Source organism: Artibeus jamaicensis, unplaced genomic scaffold, assembly GCF_021234435.1.
Source record: "Artibeus jamaicensis isolate MK-2021 breed Jamaican fruit bat unplaced genomic scaffold, CSHL_Jam_final contig_3113, whole genome shotgun sequence".
Lineage (NCBI taxonomy): Eukaryota > Metazoa > Chordata > Mammalia > Chiroptera > Phyllostomidae > Artibeus > Artibeus jamaicensis.
In genome coordinates, this window is record NW_026521719.1 from 1586925 (window position 1) to 1603691 (window position 16767).

Below are 16767 nucleotides of genomic sequence, written 5' to 3' on the forward strand. Positions count from 1 at the left end.
ATTTTATACCTATGAAATTCACCATTTTCAATAATTTTTAGCAACTCTACTGACTATTCAACCATAAGCACAAAGCAACTTTAGAATATTTTATATCCCCACATAGTAATGACTATGAAGCTATCACTGCATTTGTAATTCAGCTTTTTAACATAAATTCTAATTTGAGTCTTTATATTAACTATACTTTTCATAAATAAAATTTAATACAAAGTGACAAGTTTAGTTTACAGGCTTGAAAATGAGTGTTTAGTTTTCCACCCCTTAGGTAAAATGTAGTGTCTCCCTATAAAATGTGTAGTTTATACAGCTCTGTCTGAGAACTATTACTCATGTAGACTAAAGACCATTTTTGTTCAGCTCTTAGAAATGTGTACACACAATGAAATGAAAATGAAACTCTTAAAAGAAGCAAGTACTACTATGTTTGTATCCACATATTTTTAAGCTTTACTATGCCATCCAAAAATGAAACAACTTAAGCTTATTTTTAATGTGCTAAAATGATTACGGTGCATGTAAAAATTTATTCACTTCTTAAAATTCTAATGTCAATTAAGCGAAGTTTACACAATTGCAAAAATATACTCTTATATAGATGCATTTTTCTTACTTGTGTAGACTTGAGAACTAGAATTTTTTCCAAAATTCACAACTGAATAAAATATTTGACAATCATTTAAATAAATTAATTTAGTTCCTGAAACTAAAGAGGACAAGTCTCAGGCATCACAGAAATTCAACAGCAGGTCACCTGCCTCTGCAATTTCCTTTTTCTTTTCTGCAAATATTTTAAAGAATCTCTGTCAAGAACAAAATGGTTTTAATGCAATTAAATGTTTGAATTTCTTAATTGAGAAACATAGGATGGAGGGAGAGGGGATTTGTTTGGGACAAAATAAGGTTGGGAAGTATATTAGTAAGTGCAAACATGAACAAGGCAAATTTTACAGCCAAAATAGAAATTTTGCAGGCACGATTGCTTTTAGAAACGCAGTTTCTGCTGGTGTGCATTTTGGTTGTATAAATATGCAAATACATCCATTCCCACCTGATGCATCAGACAGCTGAACTAAAAAAATTAATCAACACAACCTCTTTTAATTACACAATATGTTAAATTTTAGTTAAAATTAGATAATGGGTTTGGTTTCCGTACTTTGAGGAGACGTAGTGTGCATGTAAGGGTTCGAGTAATTGTCAAATGAATTCAACTTTTTTCTACTTTACTTAAAAAATTTTAGGTGATATGTTTTGAATTAAGCAAGACTATGTGTTATTTAAGAATATATCTGTATTACAAATAAGTTCTTAGCATCAAGGTAAGTGAATCAGATAGCTCTGAGCTAATTAAGAAAATCTAGTATCGAAATGTTTGATCAGACTTTGCAGACTTCCTGTTATGTTATTAGAGTTTGGGGCCTTTACCCGCTAAAGGTAGGGATCAGTCTACACAATTTCTGAAGAGGCCTTTCCTTCCCTACTTCCATTAGACTTCACTGCACTCAAGGTAGAACTGTTTAGCATACGTAAGTCATATGTGCCAGGCATGTACAAATCATGTTCAAAGCAGAATTTCTCAACATTTCTTTCTGCTTCCACACATAAGATCAATAATATTTAAATGAAACATATACTTCTGTGGTGTACATTTATCAAGGTACAATACACTATGAAACTCATGGTTCATACAATAGAGAAGAGTAAAGTATTGGTGGCTCACTCACACATGTGATTGTTATAAGGACAGCTGTTATTCCTTCAGGAGTAAATCAATTTCTCACTTACCCAGGAAAGTATATAAATGATAGTGAAGTTATCATAGAACCACACTTGAATTCATATACACACAGGTATGTGTAAGATGAGTGTGTGCATGTGTATGTATTTGTATGCCTCCAATTTTAATAATAAAGAAATGTATTACTTGTAACACAGACTCAAACTCGTCTTACCAAAACAGTATTCATATATGATGCTTTGAATAACTCTATACTGATACAGCTATGGTACCATTTTCTCTATCATATTTTCTTATAAAAATGAAAGGATTCAGCAAGGATGGAACAATATTGTTCACCTTGGAGCTCAACAGCACGAAGTAGGAGCAGGTCCAGAGAAGGATGTTAGCATATGAGCTGGAATTTCATATCTAAACAATTATGTAATCTGAATAAAATCATGAGGTTAATGAGCAGAAACACAGGAGTTCAACAGATAGTAAGCCTATAAGTGTGAAAGTATCTACAAGGTCTGTCTGGAACGCATCCAACCATCATTAATATGAGAACAGTTTGCACAACATTCATGTAACCTGGCAGCGAAGGAGAGTGGACTAGAATGCACATGCCTGAACAATGAGGACTTCACTGTAGTAGTCACTGGGGATGGTAGACACCATTGAGTGAGCGTGTGTACTGTGTGGTCATCACATTCAAAATGACTGAGCAAGTAGAGCAGCAAATCTGCATCAGATTTTGCATTAAGGTTGAACATTCCTTGGTGGAAACTATTCAAATGATTGAGAAGGCTTCAGCTATACGCAACTGGTGATTGGCAGCTTCATCACATGCAGGCATGATTAAGTAAGTTAACTTTAACTACAAAAGCATCTTTGACAAAACATCAAATCACCCAGGTGACTCAGACACTCCCTACAGCCAGATTTGGTGCCCTGCAACTTCTGGCTTTTCTGAAAACTAAATACAACAGGGCATCTGATGGCAATTGGGAGAACTGTGTGAGGTCCCGAGGTGTCTACTTTGAAGGGGACTTAGGCATCATTGTCCTGTGTACAGTGTTTCTTGTATATTGTATCTTCTTCAATAAATGCCTCTAGTTTTCATATTACATAGCTGGATACCTTGTGGACAGACTGCATGTATATTAAATACCCTGATAGGTTAAAATTATGTTTTATAAAAGCTGTTCCAGGCTGAATATGCATGTGGGTTAAACATCAAAGACAGTGCATCATGGAGGTTCTAAGAGACTGAGACAAAAACAAAATTACAGCAAGATTGTGTGTGTGCCAGATATTTTCTTAGGTTCTCCATTAGCTCTGTCAAGAAGAGATCTTTTACCTCTTCTTGGTTTTAAAATTAAAATGTAGGTTTTATTATTCAGGTCTGGTGAGGCCAACAGATCAGATGATTAGTATGAAAAACATAGTTTGTTACTTAATGTTTCCAAAAGGAGGAATGTCCCCCACTGGAGGGCTACAGAGGAGCACCAGGGTCAGTTCGGAGAAAGAAGGAGTGAAGTGAAAGCAGGTGCTTTCATGGGAAGGCAAGGCAAGATAAGGTAAGTAGGCATAGGATTGGCTAGTTGGAATAATTTGAGTAGACTCTGAGGCCCAGGGACTAGCTCTAATTGTCTGGTACTGCCTTGGGTGACGAGGACAGAGGAGTAGTGCCTGCTGTAGTGTGAAATCCAGAGAGAGACAGCCGGGGATTGATCTGTTTGCAAACAAAAAGCAAACTCCTCATTCAGTCACTGTTATTTTGAAGAATTTGGTAGCCCTGGGGGAGGCAGTCTGTTCCCAGTCAGATTCCAGAGCATCAATAATACAGAAAATAAGAAAAGATCATTAATAGAGTGATATACTAAGCTCTAAGTGAAAAAAATTATTTGTCTCCTTCCCATCTATAGGTATAGTTTGCCAATACAAAGTTAACTTTTTAGGCAGGTATATATTTTGCTTAGTTTCTAAATATAACATACAAAATTTTCTTCTTTCTGCCCTGCTTGAGCACATGACCGAAACAATCTTAAAGCGAAAACTTTCAGACTGATTTCTTATCAATATCTGTGAGTGGAAGCTGGATGGATATCAGTCCTCTTCAGTGATAAAAGTGTATTTAAAGTGTAATCTCTCTACTTCTGCAGCTAATTAGATGGCAGAATCTCCACAGAGAATGCCACCAGGATTTAGGAATTAATTCCATCCAGCCTGTGCTGGCAAGTGGTAGGTCTACCACTGGATGACTGGGAACAGAACTGTTATCTCAGCAACCCTTTAAAACCAACCAACAAAGTGCTCCCTGGATACCGCCGGTACCCATCTGGCACCATGCCACCATGCTGTACCCCTGAAACCAATGCAAAAGAATATTAGAAATATACTGTAATTGAAAAAGAAAAAGTTAAAACCAACAACACAGTATGCCTAGTTCTACTAGGAAGCATGCCCTGAGTGCACCTGGGCTTGGCCTGTGTCATCTTTTCCTACCACGTTTCCATCAGCTGCAGTGATGAGCTCCCTCTCTCAGCTTCTGAAAACAGCTATGTAAAATCATATCGCCTATGTTAAAAATTGTGGAAGATATTATCTGAAATTGCCCGTAATTTTGTATTCAATTATTTAAATTTTGGTGATCAACCCTGGTTTCAACGGTTACATTCTATTGTTTTTATTTTTATGGAAAGTACTGAATTAAGACAATAGGCTGATCATACTGGTTGTGAATGGGGGAGAGTAAAATCCCAACAGAGAAAATTTTTTTTCAACATAGTAACTAGGGAACTCACCCAAGGAGAACTGCAAACACTGCTTAGACACACTGCTACTCACACATTAAGATTGTATCAGTTATTTAGGGAATTTTCTGCTATTTAAACACTTCATGAGGTGAAGAATTTCTCAAACTTTGGCTCTCCAGGAGAGAAGATTCTATTTTTGCCATGTGTATTGTTTATATTATCTTTGGACTCCATTTTTCTAAATTTAGTCTCAGGCAAATACTTAGAAGTGTGAAATATATACTTTTAGAAATAAAGACTCGAACGTTTTAAAATAAGGCATGCATAACTAACTGAGTATTTGTCTAAGAATTTTGAGAGTACTTTATATTTCATCTGTAAATAATAAAGAGAAAACGCCTTGTACGAGGGTGAGCAAAAGTAGGTTCACAGCTGTGAATATGCAAAGCACAGAGTTGATTCCTGTATTGTTTGTGAAGTATTATGTTAATTTCCATATGAATAACTATAAACCTACTTTTGTGCCATTCTCTATGTGTTTGAATTTGAGTGCCTTGTATTAAAAGAAAACCAGACCCTCTGACAGCATCATGTCATCTGTTTAAAGAAAGAACATTAGGCTAAAACCCACTCAAATACTTAGATGATTAACCAGCTGTCACCCTCACTGCCTGTGAGCATGAGGACATGGTGAGAGTGTTCACGATCCTACAAAGGAACAAGCGAGAGAAAAATATTGTGGAATGACTCAGCAAATCCAAGGAACCTTATTTTGTTTCTAAAATGTACCAATGCTGTGGATGTGTATAACCTCTCTAGGATTCCTAGTAGTTTATGATAGGTTTGCTATTGTACTGCACTTTTCAAAGACAAATAGTTAAGAAAAAACCTTTATTTCTTCTAATTTTATTCCACCCTACCTACATTATGTCTTACTTTAGAAATTAATCAACTCCTAGTGGACAAGAGTCTAAAAAATAGTTATTTGTCAATATTGACCTATTTTACATGAAGCATTATATTTAGAAACCTATGATAATTATCCCCATAGAGTTTTAAAGCTGTATCACATATATGAACTAAGAAAATATGTATCAGTCTCTACCCCTGATTCCTAACACAGAATTCCTGAAGTCCTTGTAATTTCCTAAGTGATAAAAACACTAGATGCCTCTTTTGTTCTATTAACTGCTTTCTGAGGCTGGTTCCTGACACAGAGCTCCAAAAGCCCTTCTGATTTCCTGGGTGAGAGAAATGGCTTTTTAAAAATGAGGATATTCTGGGTGGGTTCGTGGATGGCTCTGGACTGAGGGCTGGTCATCTGAAAGACCAAGTTATGATCAGAAACTTGGAATTTTCAGCAACCCACTTCTCAGTCTCTTGAGAAAAGGAGGGGCACATGTGATGAAGCCTCCATTAGAGTCCGACAGTAGTCGGTTCCATGAGCATCTGAATCCTTGAACACACCCACCCACACAGGGTTGGCAGTGCCCACTGACTCCCCAGAAATGAACGCTGCTGCCCTGCGACCTCCCAGACCTTGTGTTGTGTGCCGCTTCTTCTGGCTGCTCATCTGTATTCTTGATCTCATCCTTTCGTAAACTGGTCAGTGAAAGTGAATGTTTCTCTGAGTTCTGTGATTTGCTTTAGCAAATTAATCAAACCCGAGAAGGCGGTTATGGCAACCTCCTGTTTGTAACCAAAGTGGACAGAAATTATGAGTAACCTGGGACCTACTAGTTGGGTTGGCATCTGAAGTTGGGTTCAGTCTCATGGGACTGAACCCTTTTCTGATAGTATCAGAAATTAGTTAAATTGTAGGACATCCAGCTGGTGTCACAGAATGGCTTGGTGTGGGAGAATAAAACACATCGGGTGACAACACGTGTTAGAAATGTGGAGTAAAATGGTAGTAATGTGTGAGTAGGGGAGATAACACAGGCAGGAAGAAAAAGATATTTTAACAACATATTTGAAGATTGTTCTATTCATTGAGGGTATTGAGTTATATTAAAAGAAGAAAAGTTTAATGCTCAAAAAATAAGAAATGTTAAGCACAATTCAAAGAGTAAAAAACAGGCTCCAATCTTGATAAATCTATGCAATAAACACTTATGAAATGAACTCTTCTTTCATTACAACTGTTTTTTTTCCTCTTTTATTTCTCACTCAGTTCCGTGCTGAGTGGGAAAGAGATGAAAATTATAACCACTTTTTAAAATTACTCTGGACTCTTCAAACTTTAATAATTAACATTTTAGACTTTTCTAGAAAATCAGAATTCAGAAAACTACATCAAAATTTATTTTTGGTGTTTATATCTTAAAATGTTTTTCTCCCACCATTATTGATTTGGTTGAGAAAATTACTTTTTACTATAGAAAATGAATGGTAATTTTCTTAAAAATAGTCCTTCTGATAAACATATTATAATATTAATTTTGGTTTGTATTTTATTATTTTAACATCAGAAGGCAAATAGAATTTATCTTTCAGAGGAACTAGGCACAAAATACATTGTACATTTTACTACAAAGTAAACCAAAGTACATAACAAAATACATGTAAGTTTGACACTATGCTAGGTATTAAATACTCTGAGAGACTTGCAGTCTAGTGAAAAGACATACTGGTAAGCAGACAATATAATTACAACATAATGCAGTAAGCTAAATAATAAGAGATGGACAACTCTACTCTATATCAGAAAAGAGGAACTAGCTGATTAACTATTTCCTAAGGGTCTCATAAAAAATTTAATGAAGGAATTATATTAGTGATATTTTTAGTAATAATTAATAAACAAGATATTCCACATAGAAAAGAAAGAGATCACATATTCCAGATAGGATGGACAGTAAGCACACTGCAGAAAGATGACCAACTGAGTTGTGTTCACAACTTTAGTTTTCAAAGGAGAGCAGAAACTGATAAAGCTGGTCAGTATTTTTTCAGTCTTATCAGAAGTCTTAAGTAATGATATAATGAATTTTAAATTATGTATTCTGTTATAGTCCAGAATTTTTCAAATTTTGTGAGTTGTCTGATTACAATTTCTTAAATATAATGGTTCTGAGTCTTTTTCTTGAAAGTACATGTTCTAGTTAACAAGTTTAGAAAAATGGATTTTAAAAGAAGGAAGTCTTCATGTTTTGTTTGCTTTATAAAATGATAAATCATCAAAATGTAGAAAGTAGCAATGCTTGAGAGGTTGAGATGAACAGGACAATATGCAAACACACCAAAAACAGCACAGCTTTGGACTAAGACAAGGATGGGAAAGCTAGAGAGAAAGTTCATCAGCTTTCAGATGCTGGAGCTCACCAGCGTGCAAGGCTGCTGATGAGAAAGAAGATATAAAGAAGGACAATTCTGAAATTCAAACTGAGTAAACTGTGAAAATGATGAGTCTTGGAACCCAAACAGGAAATGCTACAGAACAGCAAATTGGGGAAATCTGAGTAGGGGTGGGGTGAGAACATTAGGCTCTGAAAGATTATGATAATTAAAACCCAACAGTGTTTCTATATTTAACAGAAGCATCCACTTCTGAAAAAAAGATACGGAAATATTCTTAAATGAACACTGTAATGAATGGCAGAAAAAATTTTTAAAAGGGACTAATGCTTTTAAATGCATGTCTGATTCAAAGGAAGAATCTTTCAACCATTTACTGCATGATATTTTCCCATGGAGATAATTTTTAAAAGCTTTGGCTCACTTCGAATAGAAATACTGAGCCCTTTTTGTTATTACTTTAACTTGTTCAATCTCTAAACCACAGAGATACCTCAGAGGTTTATTAGAAATTCCCAAGTCCAGGAAAAAAAAATCCCAATGAAAACAAACCAAACCAGATCCTGCAGGAGTTGAATTTTGAAGTTTCGACTTCCTAATGTTAAGGATGGGTCATATTTTAGTTGCAGAATAATAGTAAATGTAGGTTAAAAACATCCTGTAGAGAATAATGAATCCCTTCCATGCCTACCAGCTGATTTGGCATGCACAAAGACCAAGTATGGTACTAATACAAATTATGAACTGCACAAACCTCATCTCCAACCCAATCACTTTACATAGAATATTTTTAGCCTAACTTTTTTCTTCTTATTACGATTTGTTTTTCTATTATTTCATTATATGCAGTCGACATCTCAGGTTACATTGACAAGGAGAAAATCTTGCCCTCCCTTTGTAAATAACTGGGGTTCTATTATTAACTGCTGGGGTTTATACGTCTTTGTAGCTCTGTCTTTCGGACCAGTCATTGCATGATGCTGATTCACGAGGTTGCCACAGCAGTGGCCTTGATCTAAAAAAGAAAACAGCAAATAATTCAATGCTCAGTCCTGGAAAGTTATGTCCCCTTAGAACAGAAATTAAAAACCATTTTGATGTAGTTTTTGAGAAACGCATGTTACTAGGTAACATAGTGTGAAACACTGTCTCGTCCTATGTTATAACTAAAGAAAACTATTTTTTTCTTTTTTATCCCTACCAGAGGAAATGCTTATCGACCTTAGAGAGAGGGGAAGTGAGGGAGAGAGGAGAGATACATGGATGCCTTGAGTTGCCTCTTGGACATCCTGACTGGGGACTGAACCTGCAACCTAGGCATGTGCTCTGAGTGGAAATTGAACCCAGGACTTTTCTCTATACAGGGTGGAGCTCTAACAAACCAAGCCACACCAGTCAGGGCATGACTAAAGACAAGTTGTAAAGAAAAATGAATTGAAAGAGTCTTAAGTACGTAGTGTGACATCACACGTTAAGAGTTATTTTAATACTGGGAGTGTTCGTTCAGTCCTCTATAGAAGTTTAATTCAAGAAAGATTCATGGAGGGTGATTAACAACCCTGTGATTTATGAACCTCCCCTACCTTCACTATTTCCGTTCTAACTTTCACTTTTTTATCCTGTATTTGTATTCTATTAAGAAATGTTTCAGTCCTGGCCAGTGCGGCTCAGTTGGTTGGAGCCTTGTCCTGTACACTGAAAGGTCACGGATAAGATCCCAATCAGGACACATCCCAGTTAGGGCTTGTACAAGAGGAAACAAGTCGGTGATGTTTCTCTCCCTCCCTCTCTCCTTCCCTTCTGCTCTCTCTAAAATCATTAAACATGTATTTCAGTTAAAATATCATACACCCAACTTTACCAAATATATTATGTTTCCTTTATGTATTTTCCAAAGACATATATGTATGATTTTACCCAGAAGAGCAAACGCTAAGAATCAAGTACTTGGCCCTGTGATGCAGGAGGTAGAGCTGGGGGATCTTGACTGCTTATTTGGATGAGCCGAGAAAACCACAAGGAGCACCGGATGGAGCCGACAGCCTCCATTACTCACATTACAGGGGGCAACGACAGAGGCAGATCCGGGAAGCAGGACTCCACCTCCCTGATTGCCTGGCGTTTTAAGGGGTCCCAGGCAAAGGGGGCACTCTCTTGCGTGTGACTCCAAACTACATTGCCTCAGTGTGTATATGCAGAAGGAAAAGGTCAAGAAGCAGTCACACAAGACAAGAGCTTGCTCCCAAAAGGAGATATGAAGGAAATTAGAATCCATTTCCAAAGCAATACACACTCCTTCCGGCCAGGAGCCCTCCGCCCAGCCTTCCATGGCAGGGTTTGGAAGAGCCGTGTCCAGCATGACCCCACAGTTCCCCATTAAATTCCAGTCAATACAACAAAAACGAATATTACACACCAGCACATTTTAAAAGAGCGCTATTAAATTACTAAAAATAATTATCTTCCTATTGTTTTAATTTTTCTCATTACCAGTTTCTTTTTTTTCCCCATTTAATAGGCTCCATAAATGTCTAGGCCATTTTTATAACAGCTTATTGTGCTATCAACTTCTTCCTCTGAATAAGGGAATCATTTGTATCATTTAAGGTGTGCAAAAGAGGACCCAGATTAAAATTATTAATCCTAGGATATCAGAGGTTTCACCAGCAATTGCAGTTTTAGCTTATATACCAGCATTTTGTCAGAGAAAACCCAATGCTGCTTCTCCCTCCAATGTCTCCTGCTAAATAAATTTTCACTGTAGTTCCAAGTGTTTCCCAGGTCTTAAGACTGATTTCTTTTTCATTCCACATAACTGTTATCCACCATTCTTTTAAATCACAAATTTAAAAAATAAAACAGAAGTGAGGATAAAATAAATGCCAACTATTTTATGATATACACTGTAAAACTTTTATACAGAAAGCAATAAATTTTTAAAATTTCTATGAATTTTGAAAGTTAGTACATTGAAAAATCATTTTAATACCTGAAAAATAACTAAAGAAAACATAATCCACTTTACTCTTCAATAATATTATAAATTTATTACACAATATGAGGAAGTATGGATAAATTCTACTTCAAGACATGACTTTAAAAAGTATTTCAGAAAAGTTTTTAGAGAGCATGAATACAGTGGAGTGCCCATAAAATTTGTCTCTTTCTGCAGTGTCTTACTATGTCTTAAAATTATTTATTAGGGGAGAGAAAAACAATTTATTTTAATTATTTATTAATATTAAAATATTGATGAGCATTACCCAAATGTAACCAGATTCCAGCTGGTGCACTGGAGAGAAACTGCTGAAATGCGGCCAAGTGAGAGGCATGTATTAAAAGAGCAGAACAAATGACTTAACAGGGTCCTAAAAGCAGCAATCAGAAAAGGTTCATTTAACTTAGAGATGACACAAGCTTCAAGCAATTGACTCTACTTAAGTAAGTGTGGAATTACAAAAGGCTATTTATTACAGTCCAACAGGGCCCTGCAGCTTGCAAAGACCTTTGAAGAATTTCAACAGTTATTAAGTCTTGCTCAGTGCCGAAGCAGTAAAATTTGGGCATATCCCCAAAACAGCCTCCAAAGCTTTCATGAAAAAGTTAATAAAATCCTCACTCCAATTGTTCTTTGAAATGACTTATTTTCTCTTTTGCTTCAAGGAGAGATGCTATACCTGGTAATTGTCAAAGTTTCTTTGAAAATGTATTTGAACTGTTAAGGAAAATAAACCAGTTTCAAGAGGATACACAATGAATGCAGGGTCTCCACGGGTTTACTGGGAAAGTTTTTCCAACATTCAGCTTCTTGGAAGTGTTCTGTAAGCATACCTTAGTTACCGTATAACGGGTTTACTCTAGCTGGAAAATTAGTAAAGTTTCTCCAGTTTTTGTAACGAAAGCAAAATTTGTTTTCAATGATATGGGGGCAGAGTTTTTTTCTATTAGCAATTGGATAATTAATTTTTTAAGTATTAGGGCAAATAAAAATAGCTTTCAATAATTTAACAAATCTGTTATTTATGATTCAATGATATGCTTTATAAGTATTGAGTGTGTTGATAAAACTTCAACTAAATAAACCCAAAGTAAATTACCGTTGCTTAGAATCAATTTCAGAGCCACAAACCACCACGGGGAAGGGGATGGTGATGCTGTGAAGCCTTCTTGGGTATAACGCAATAATATGGAATAAAAGGACAGCAAACATGAATGGTAAATGATGTGTCATAAAAGGATATTAAGTGCTGCCCTGGCCAGTGTGGATCAGTTGGTTGCAGTGTTGTCCAGTAAACCAAAAAGTTGCAGGTTTGATTCCTACAGCTTATACCCTTAGGTTACCGGTTCAGTCCCTGGTCCAGGTGCCTATGAGAGACAACCAATCAATGTTTCTCTCTCATATCATTTTTTCTCTCTCTCCCTCCCTACCCTTCTTTCTGAAAAATCAATAAGCATGTCCTCTCATGAGAATAAAAAAGAGGACATTAATAGCTAATGGAAGCAAGTGGTAAATAACAAAATGAATTTATTTTTCCATCGGAAAATCACGACCAGTATATTTCCTTGACAAAAGGTTAGGTAATCATTCCTAGGCCAATCAATCAGTGTAATAATGCTTTAATTATAAAAGAGTTCATAAGAACATTTTACATATAACAAAAATAGTAAATGTATTGCAATAGGTTCTTCATTTAAGTTTACATTTTCCAACAGTCACAAGGCAAGCTCAATGAAACTGTTTTTAATAGAAGAATAAAAATTAAAGGTATTTATAAACCAGAACAATTTATTTATTTTTTATTAAATATGTTTGTATTGTTGTTCAAGTACAATTATCTCCCTTTTCTCCTGACCATTCCTCCCACCACAGCCATCTCCCCTTCCCACCGTCAATCCTACCTTCCTTTGGCTTTGTCCATGTGTCCTTTATATATGTTCCTTGAAAACCCTTCCCCCTTTTCCTCCCATTATCGCCCCCCACCTCTCCTCTGGTTACTGCCAGTTTGTTCTTAATTTCAGGTTAGATTTCCAGGTCTGTGGTTAGATTTTGCTTTCTTGTTTGTTTTGTTGATTCGGTTCCACTTATAGGTGAGATCATATGATATTTCTCTTTTACCACCTGGCTTATTTCACTTAGAGCAATGCTCTCCAGTTCCATTCAGGCTATCATGAAGGGTAGGAGCTCCTTCTTTCTTTTTGCTGCATAGTATTCCATTGTATAAGTGTGCCATAGGTTTTTGATCCATTCATGTACTGCTGGGCCCTTAGGTTGCTTCCAGCACTTGGCTATTGTAAATTGTGCTGCTATGAACATTGGGGTGCATAGGTTCTTTTGAATTGGTGTTTCAGTGTTCTTAGGGTATAGTCCCAGCAGTAGAATTGCTGGGTCAAAAGGCAGTTCCATTTTTAGTTTTCTGAGGATATTTCATACTGTTTTCCACAGTGGCTGTACCATAACAAAACAATTCAAATGAGAAGTTGGATAGACAAAAGTTGGCATGTGATAATCATAGAAATATCAGTTCAACAAATCTGTTTGCTGTTGTGGAAAACAAAATACACAAGCTCTAATCCAATAATCCTTGATTTCAGGAAAATTTATAAGAAAATAGGTCTTTTAGCAATGAAGAAAAATTGAACAGTTAATATACCAAAGAAGTCTTGATTTTTTTTCATGTTTGTAATGTATTTTGTTGCATTTTATTAAGGCAGAATGCCGCTGAACCTCATCGGGAATATTTCCATTAGCCAGTGGACCAAGACTGAGATTTGAAACCAGAAGTGGATTGATGGATAGTATACATTTATATTTTTAATGGAAGGATTCGAAGTCAGATATCACTTAATATATTAAATATTCCATTAAAAATGAAGGTGACCCTATGATATCTGATCCAAACAGATGCTCTTTTATTCGTATTCTTTACTTTAGATAATACATAATGATACGTAACAAATAATTGAGTCACCAGCCAATAAGATACTTAACAATATAGCTTGAGAATTATGGTACAAACAGCAGTCATTTCCTTGGCAGTTATTTTAAAATATTTTTAAAGAAAACATGTAAAAGCAAAATATCCTTATAGTTTCCCGATACATTTAATTCATGAGATATCTTTTTTCAGAAGCAAAGATATGTCCTAAATCCTATGTATTTTGCAGTGCACTAAATACTATTATTACCTATAGATACCATGGGACTCCTTGTATGTAATAGATTCCAGCCCTGTTACAGAGTTGCATATGAAAATGTTATCAATGAGCTGAAGAATCTGGCATTAATAACTTTGCAACATTATAACAAATAGGTAGTCCTGATGTTTTGTTCTTATTTTAATATATCAAATATATTTCATTGCTTACATTAGAGTAGCATATTGAAAACATCTGCTCACTTGCCACTATTCCACCAGCAGCTGAAAATCTCAGCTCATTTTCCATAGGCCTGTATGTACCAGGGCTATAATCCAGCTGCTGAGGCTTGATATGGGGCCAGATTAATACTCAAGAGCCTTTGAAATGGAAATAGTGCTTTCTTGCCAAAGATTAGGACAATGATAGACTCCATTTGCTGCTCCCTTTGCTGTCTGCTCTTCTTTACCACTTTTCAAAACCTGATTAATATGCCCCCCACCTATGATCCCTTCCACTTCTCTTTACAGCTCCATCACCTGTCATGACAATTAAGAAGGATCGGTCATCCAGAAACAGCATCTCTTTATCCTGGCAAGAACCCGAACACCCTAATGGGATCATATTGGACTACGAGGTCAAATACTATGAAAAGGTGGGGAGACCATAGGATAGGGCTGGTTTGTGTAGGGAAAGAGGTTATGTTCTCATGAGCTGTGTTCTTGCAAAGAAATGAATGGCATTGCTAGGAAGTGGTAGTGCTTTGTTTTAATCTGCGGCATGTGATAGTTTTGATTCATAGGTAAAGAAACGTTTAGACATTATTGTGTAGAATATCCCCCATTCCATGTCAACGAGCCACAGCAGAGATGCCACTACCAAATTTAAGCCATCTAGTGATGGTATTAGAAATGACATGTCTTTTTACATAAAGACCTATGCCATACCAACTATTTCACAGTGATTCCTTAGTTGGTAACCCGCCGATGATTTTCCTCAGTTCATTGCCTTAAAGCATCATTACTTGACCCTCACATTCACATAAGTTTTATTAAATACAGATGGGGAACAATAAACTAATAACAAATCCTTGAATTATTATTGAACTGAGGGAGAAAAACTTTCTTGACTTTGGGCAAGAAAAGTTAGAACATGGGAATGGGTGTATAAGCCTACCTCACATAATTAAATTGTGGCTCAGTAACACAATTATAAAAAGCAGTTAGATGGTTATTTATAAGTAGAGTTTAGGCCTTGATATTTCATTACCAAATAGCACGTATTTCTCCCCAGTTGTAAATTATGGTGACATTACCTACCTCCTTCTACATGACAGTGGATCATTAGAAACATGAGAATTGTTGGTACGATTGATTGCACTGAAGGCATAATATATGAACATTTCTTTGTAAATGTAGGCATTTTCTTTACTGAAGTTAATGTATTTCACAAGTATGATGCCATTTTTTCTTACCCATCCCCCTACAGAAAAAAGTATGTCCCTTTCATTAAAAGTAAATGAGGCCTAATGAACTTGATTGTGCTAAATCATAGTTTAAATGAGTTATCTCATAACCTTCAGTGATCCTGCACAGCGCTGTCAAATACTCATCCAATCAGGATCTTCTATTTTTAAACATGTGACAAGATAGCTTATGAAGACATGAGAATCCATGTTACAGATGATGCAACAAGATAAAAGAAAATTAATGATGTGCCTCAGTTCAGATGCAGTAGCAGAACAACAAAACACTCAGCCTTTAGATCTACGGGGCTGTTTTAAAAATATAATGAATCTACATTCTTATCTTTCACAAATATAAAAAAATATTCTGAACTTACTTTAAATTCTACCAACAAATCACAATATGAAAGATTATTTTTAAACAATATTAACTAGTGTAAGAAAAAATGGCTGAATCTATTTATCTTTCCCTGGGCATTTTAAAATTCGATATATATATATGATATTATATATATGTCATACATAACATTTGAAATTATTTACCTACATATGATGCTTATAAATATTATAATGTTTCACTAGATTTAAAGCTCTAAGAGGGTTATCTAAAATATTTTTAACAAATGCAATTATTTTTCTTTAAATTACATATATTTGGCCCTTGCCACTAGTAAGTATATCAACTCCAAGTCTAACTAAATCATAACCAGCGCCTTTAACCAAAAAGTAAGTGTGACTTACCACCTTATTTCTGCAGTGTTGTCTAGTGTTGGCTGACAGTGTGCATTACTCTGTATTACCCACCCCAGGCCCCATTCCATTGCTCAAACACAAGATGCCCCTAAAGTGCTCAGTACATGTTAATATATGTTAGAAAGAAAATGTGATTCTATTTAATGCAATTTTTGTGAACAAAGCTGGACACAAGAAGACTTTACTATTAACATGTAGTGTGAATTTCTTAATGTACAATGTGAATCTTCTGTAAAAGATCTTTTTTGAGAAATATTTCTAGAATTTCATCTGGAGACTTTTGTTTCTATTAAACCATTGTGATTTCAATACAATGAAAATACAGTACAACTCAGTTGGTGCTGAGGATATTATTAATGTAGAACTACATATAGAAACTGGATCTTTTAAATTTAATATTTTACAACTGATAGAATATGTTCTATATGAGAACCAATAGGATATTTCTATTAGGTTTACTCAAAAAGGGTATTTCCTTTTTATAAATTTATTCTTTTAATTAGGTTGAAAATTTCAGCCTTGTTTGAGAACAGATTTTTTGCTCAAGGATTCACTAATTGGTAAGAATGAAAATTAAATTTTCTGCTTTATGTGCAGGGCACAAATTATTACATCCAAATTAGGAAACTCTGTAA

The 16767-nt window shown here is 35.5% G+C and overlaps 1 protein-coding gene across 2 annotated transcripts in view; it reads left to right on the forward strand.

The window, feature by feature from the left end:
* Positions 1–16767, forward strand: part of EPHA3 (EPH receptor A3) — a 337528-nt gene that overhangs the window by 242499 nt on the left and 78262 nt on the right. For both annotated transcript variants that reach the window (XM_037152357.2, XM_037152358.2), the window contains exon 6: positions 14445–14569. In XM_037152357.2, coding sequence (XP_037008252.2) covers positions 14445–14569 — 125 coding nt within the window. The remainder of the gene's footprint in view (positions 1–14444; positions 14570–16767) is intronic.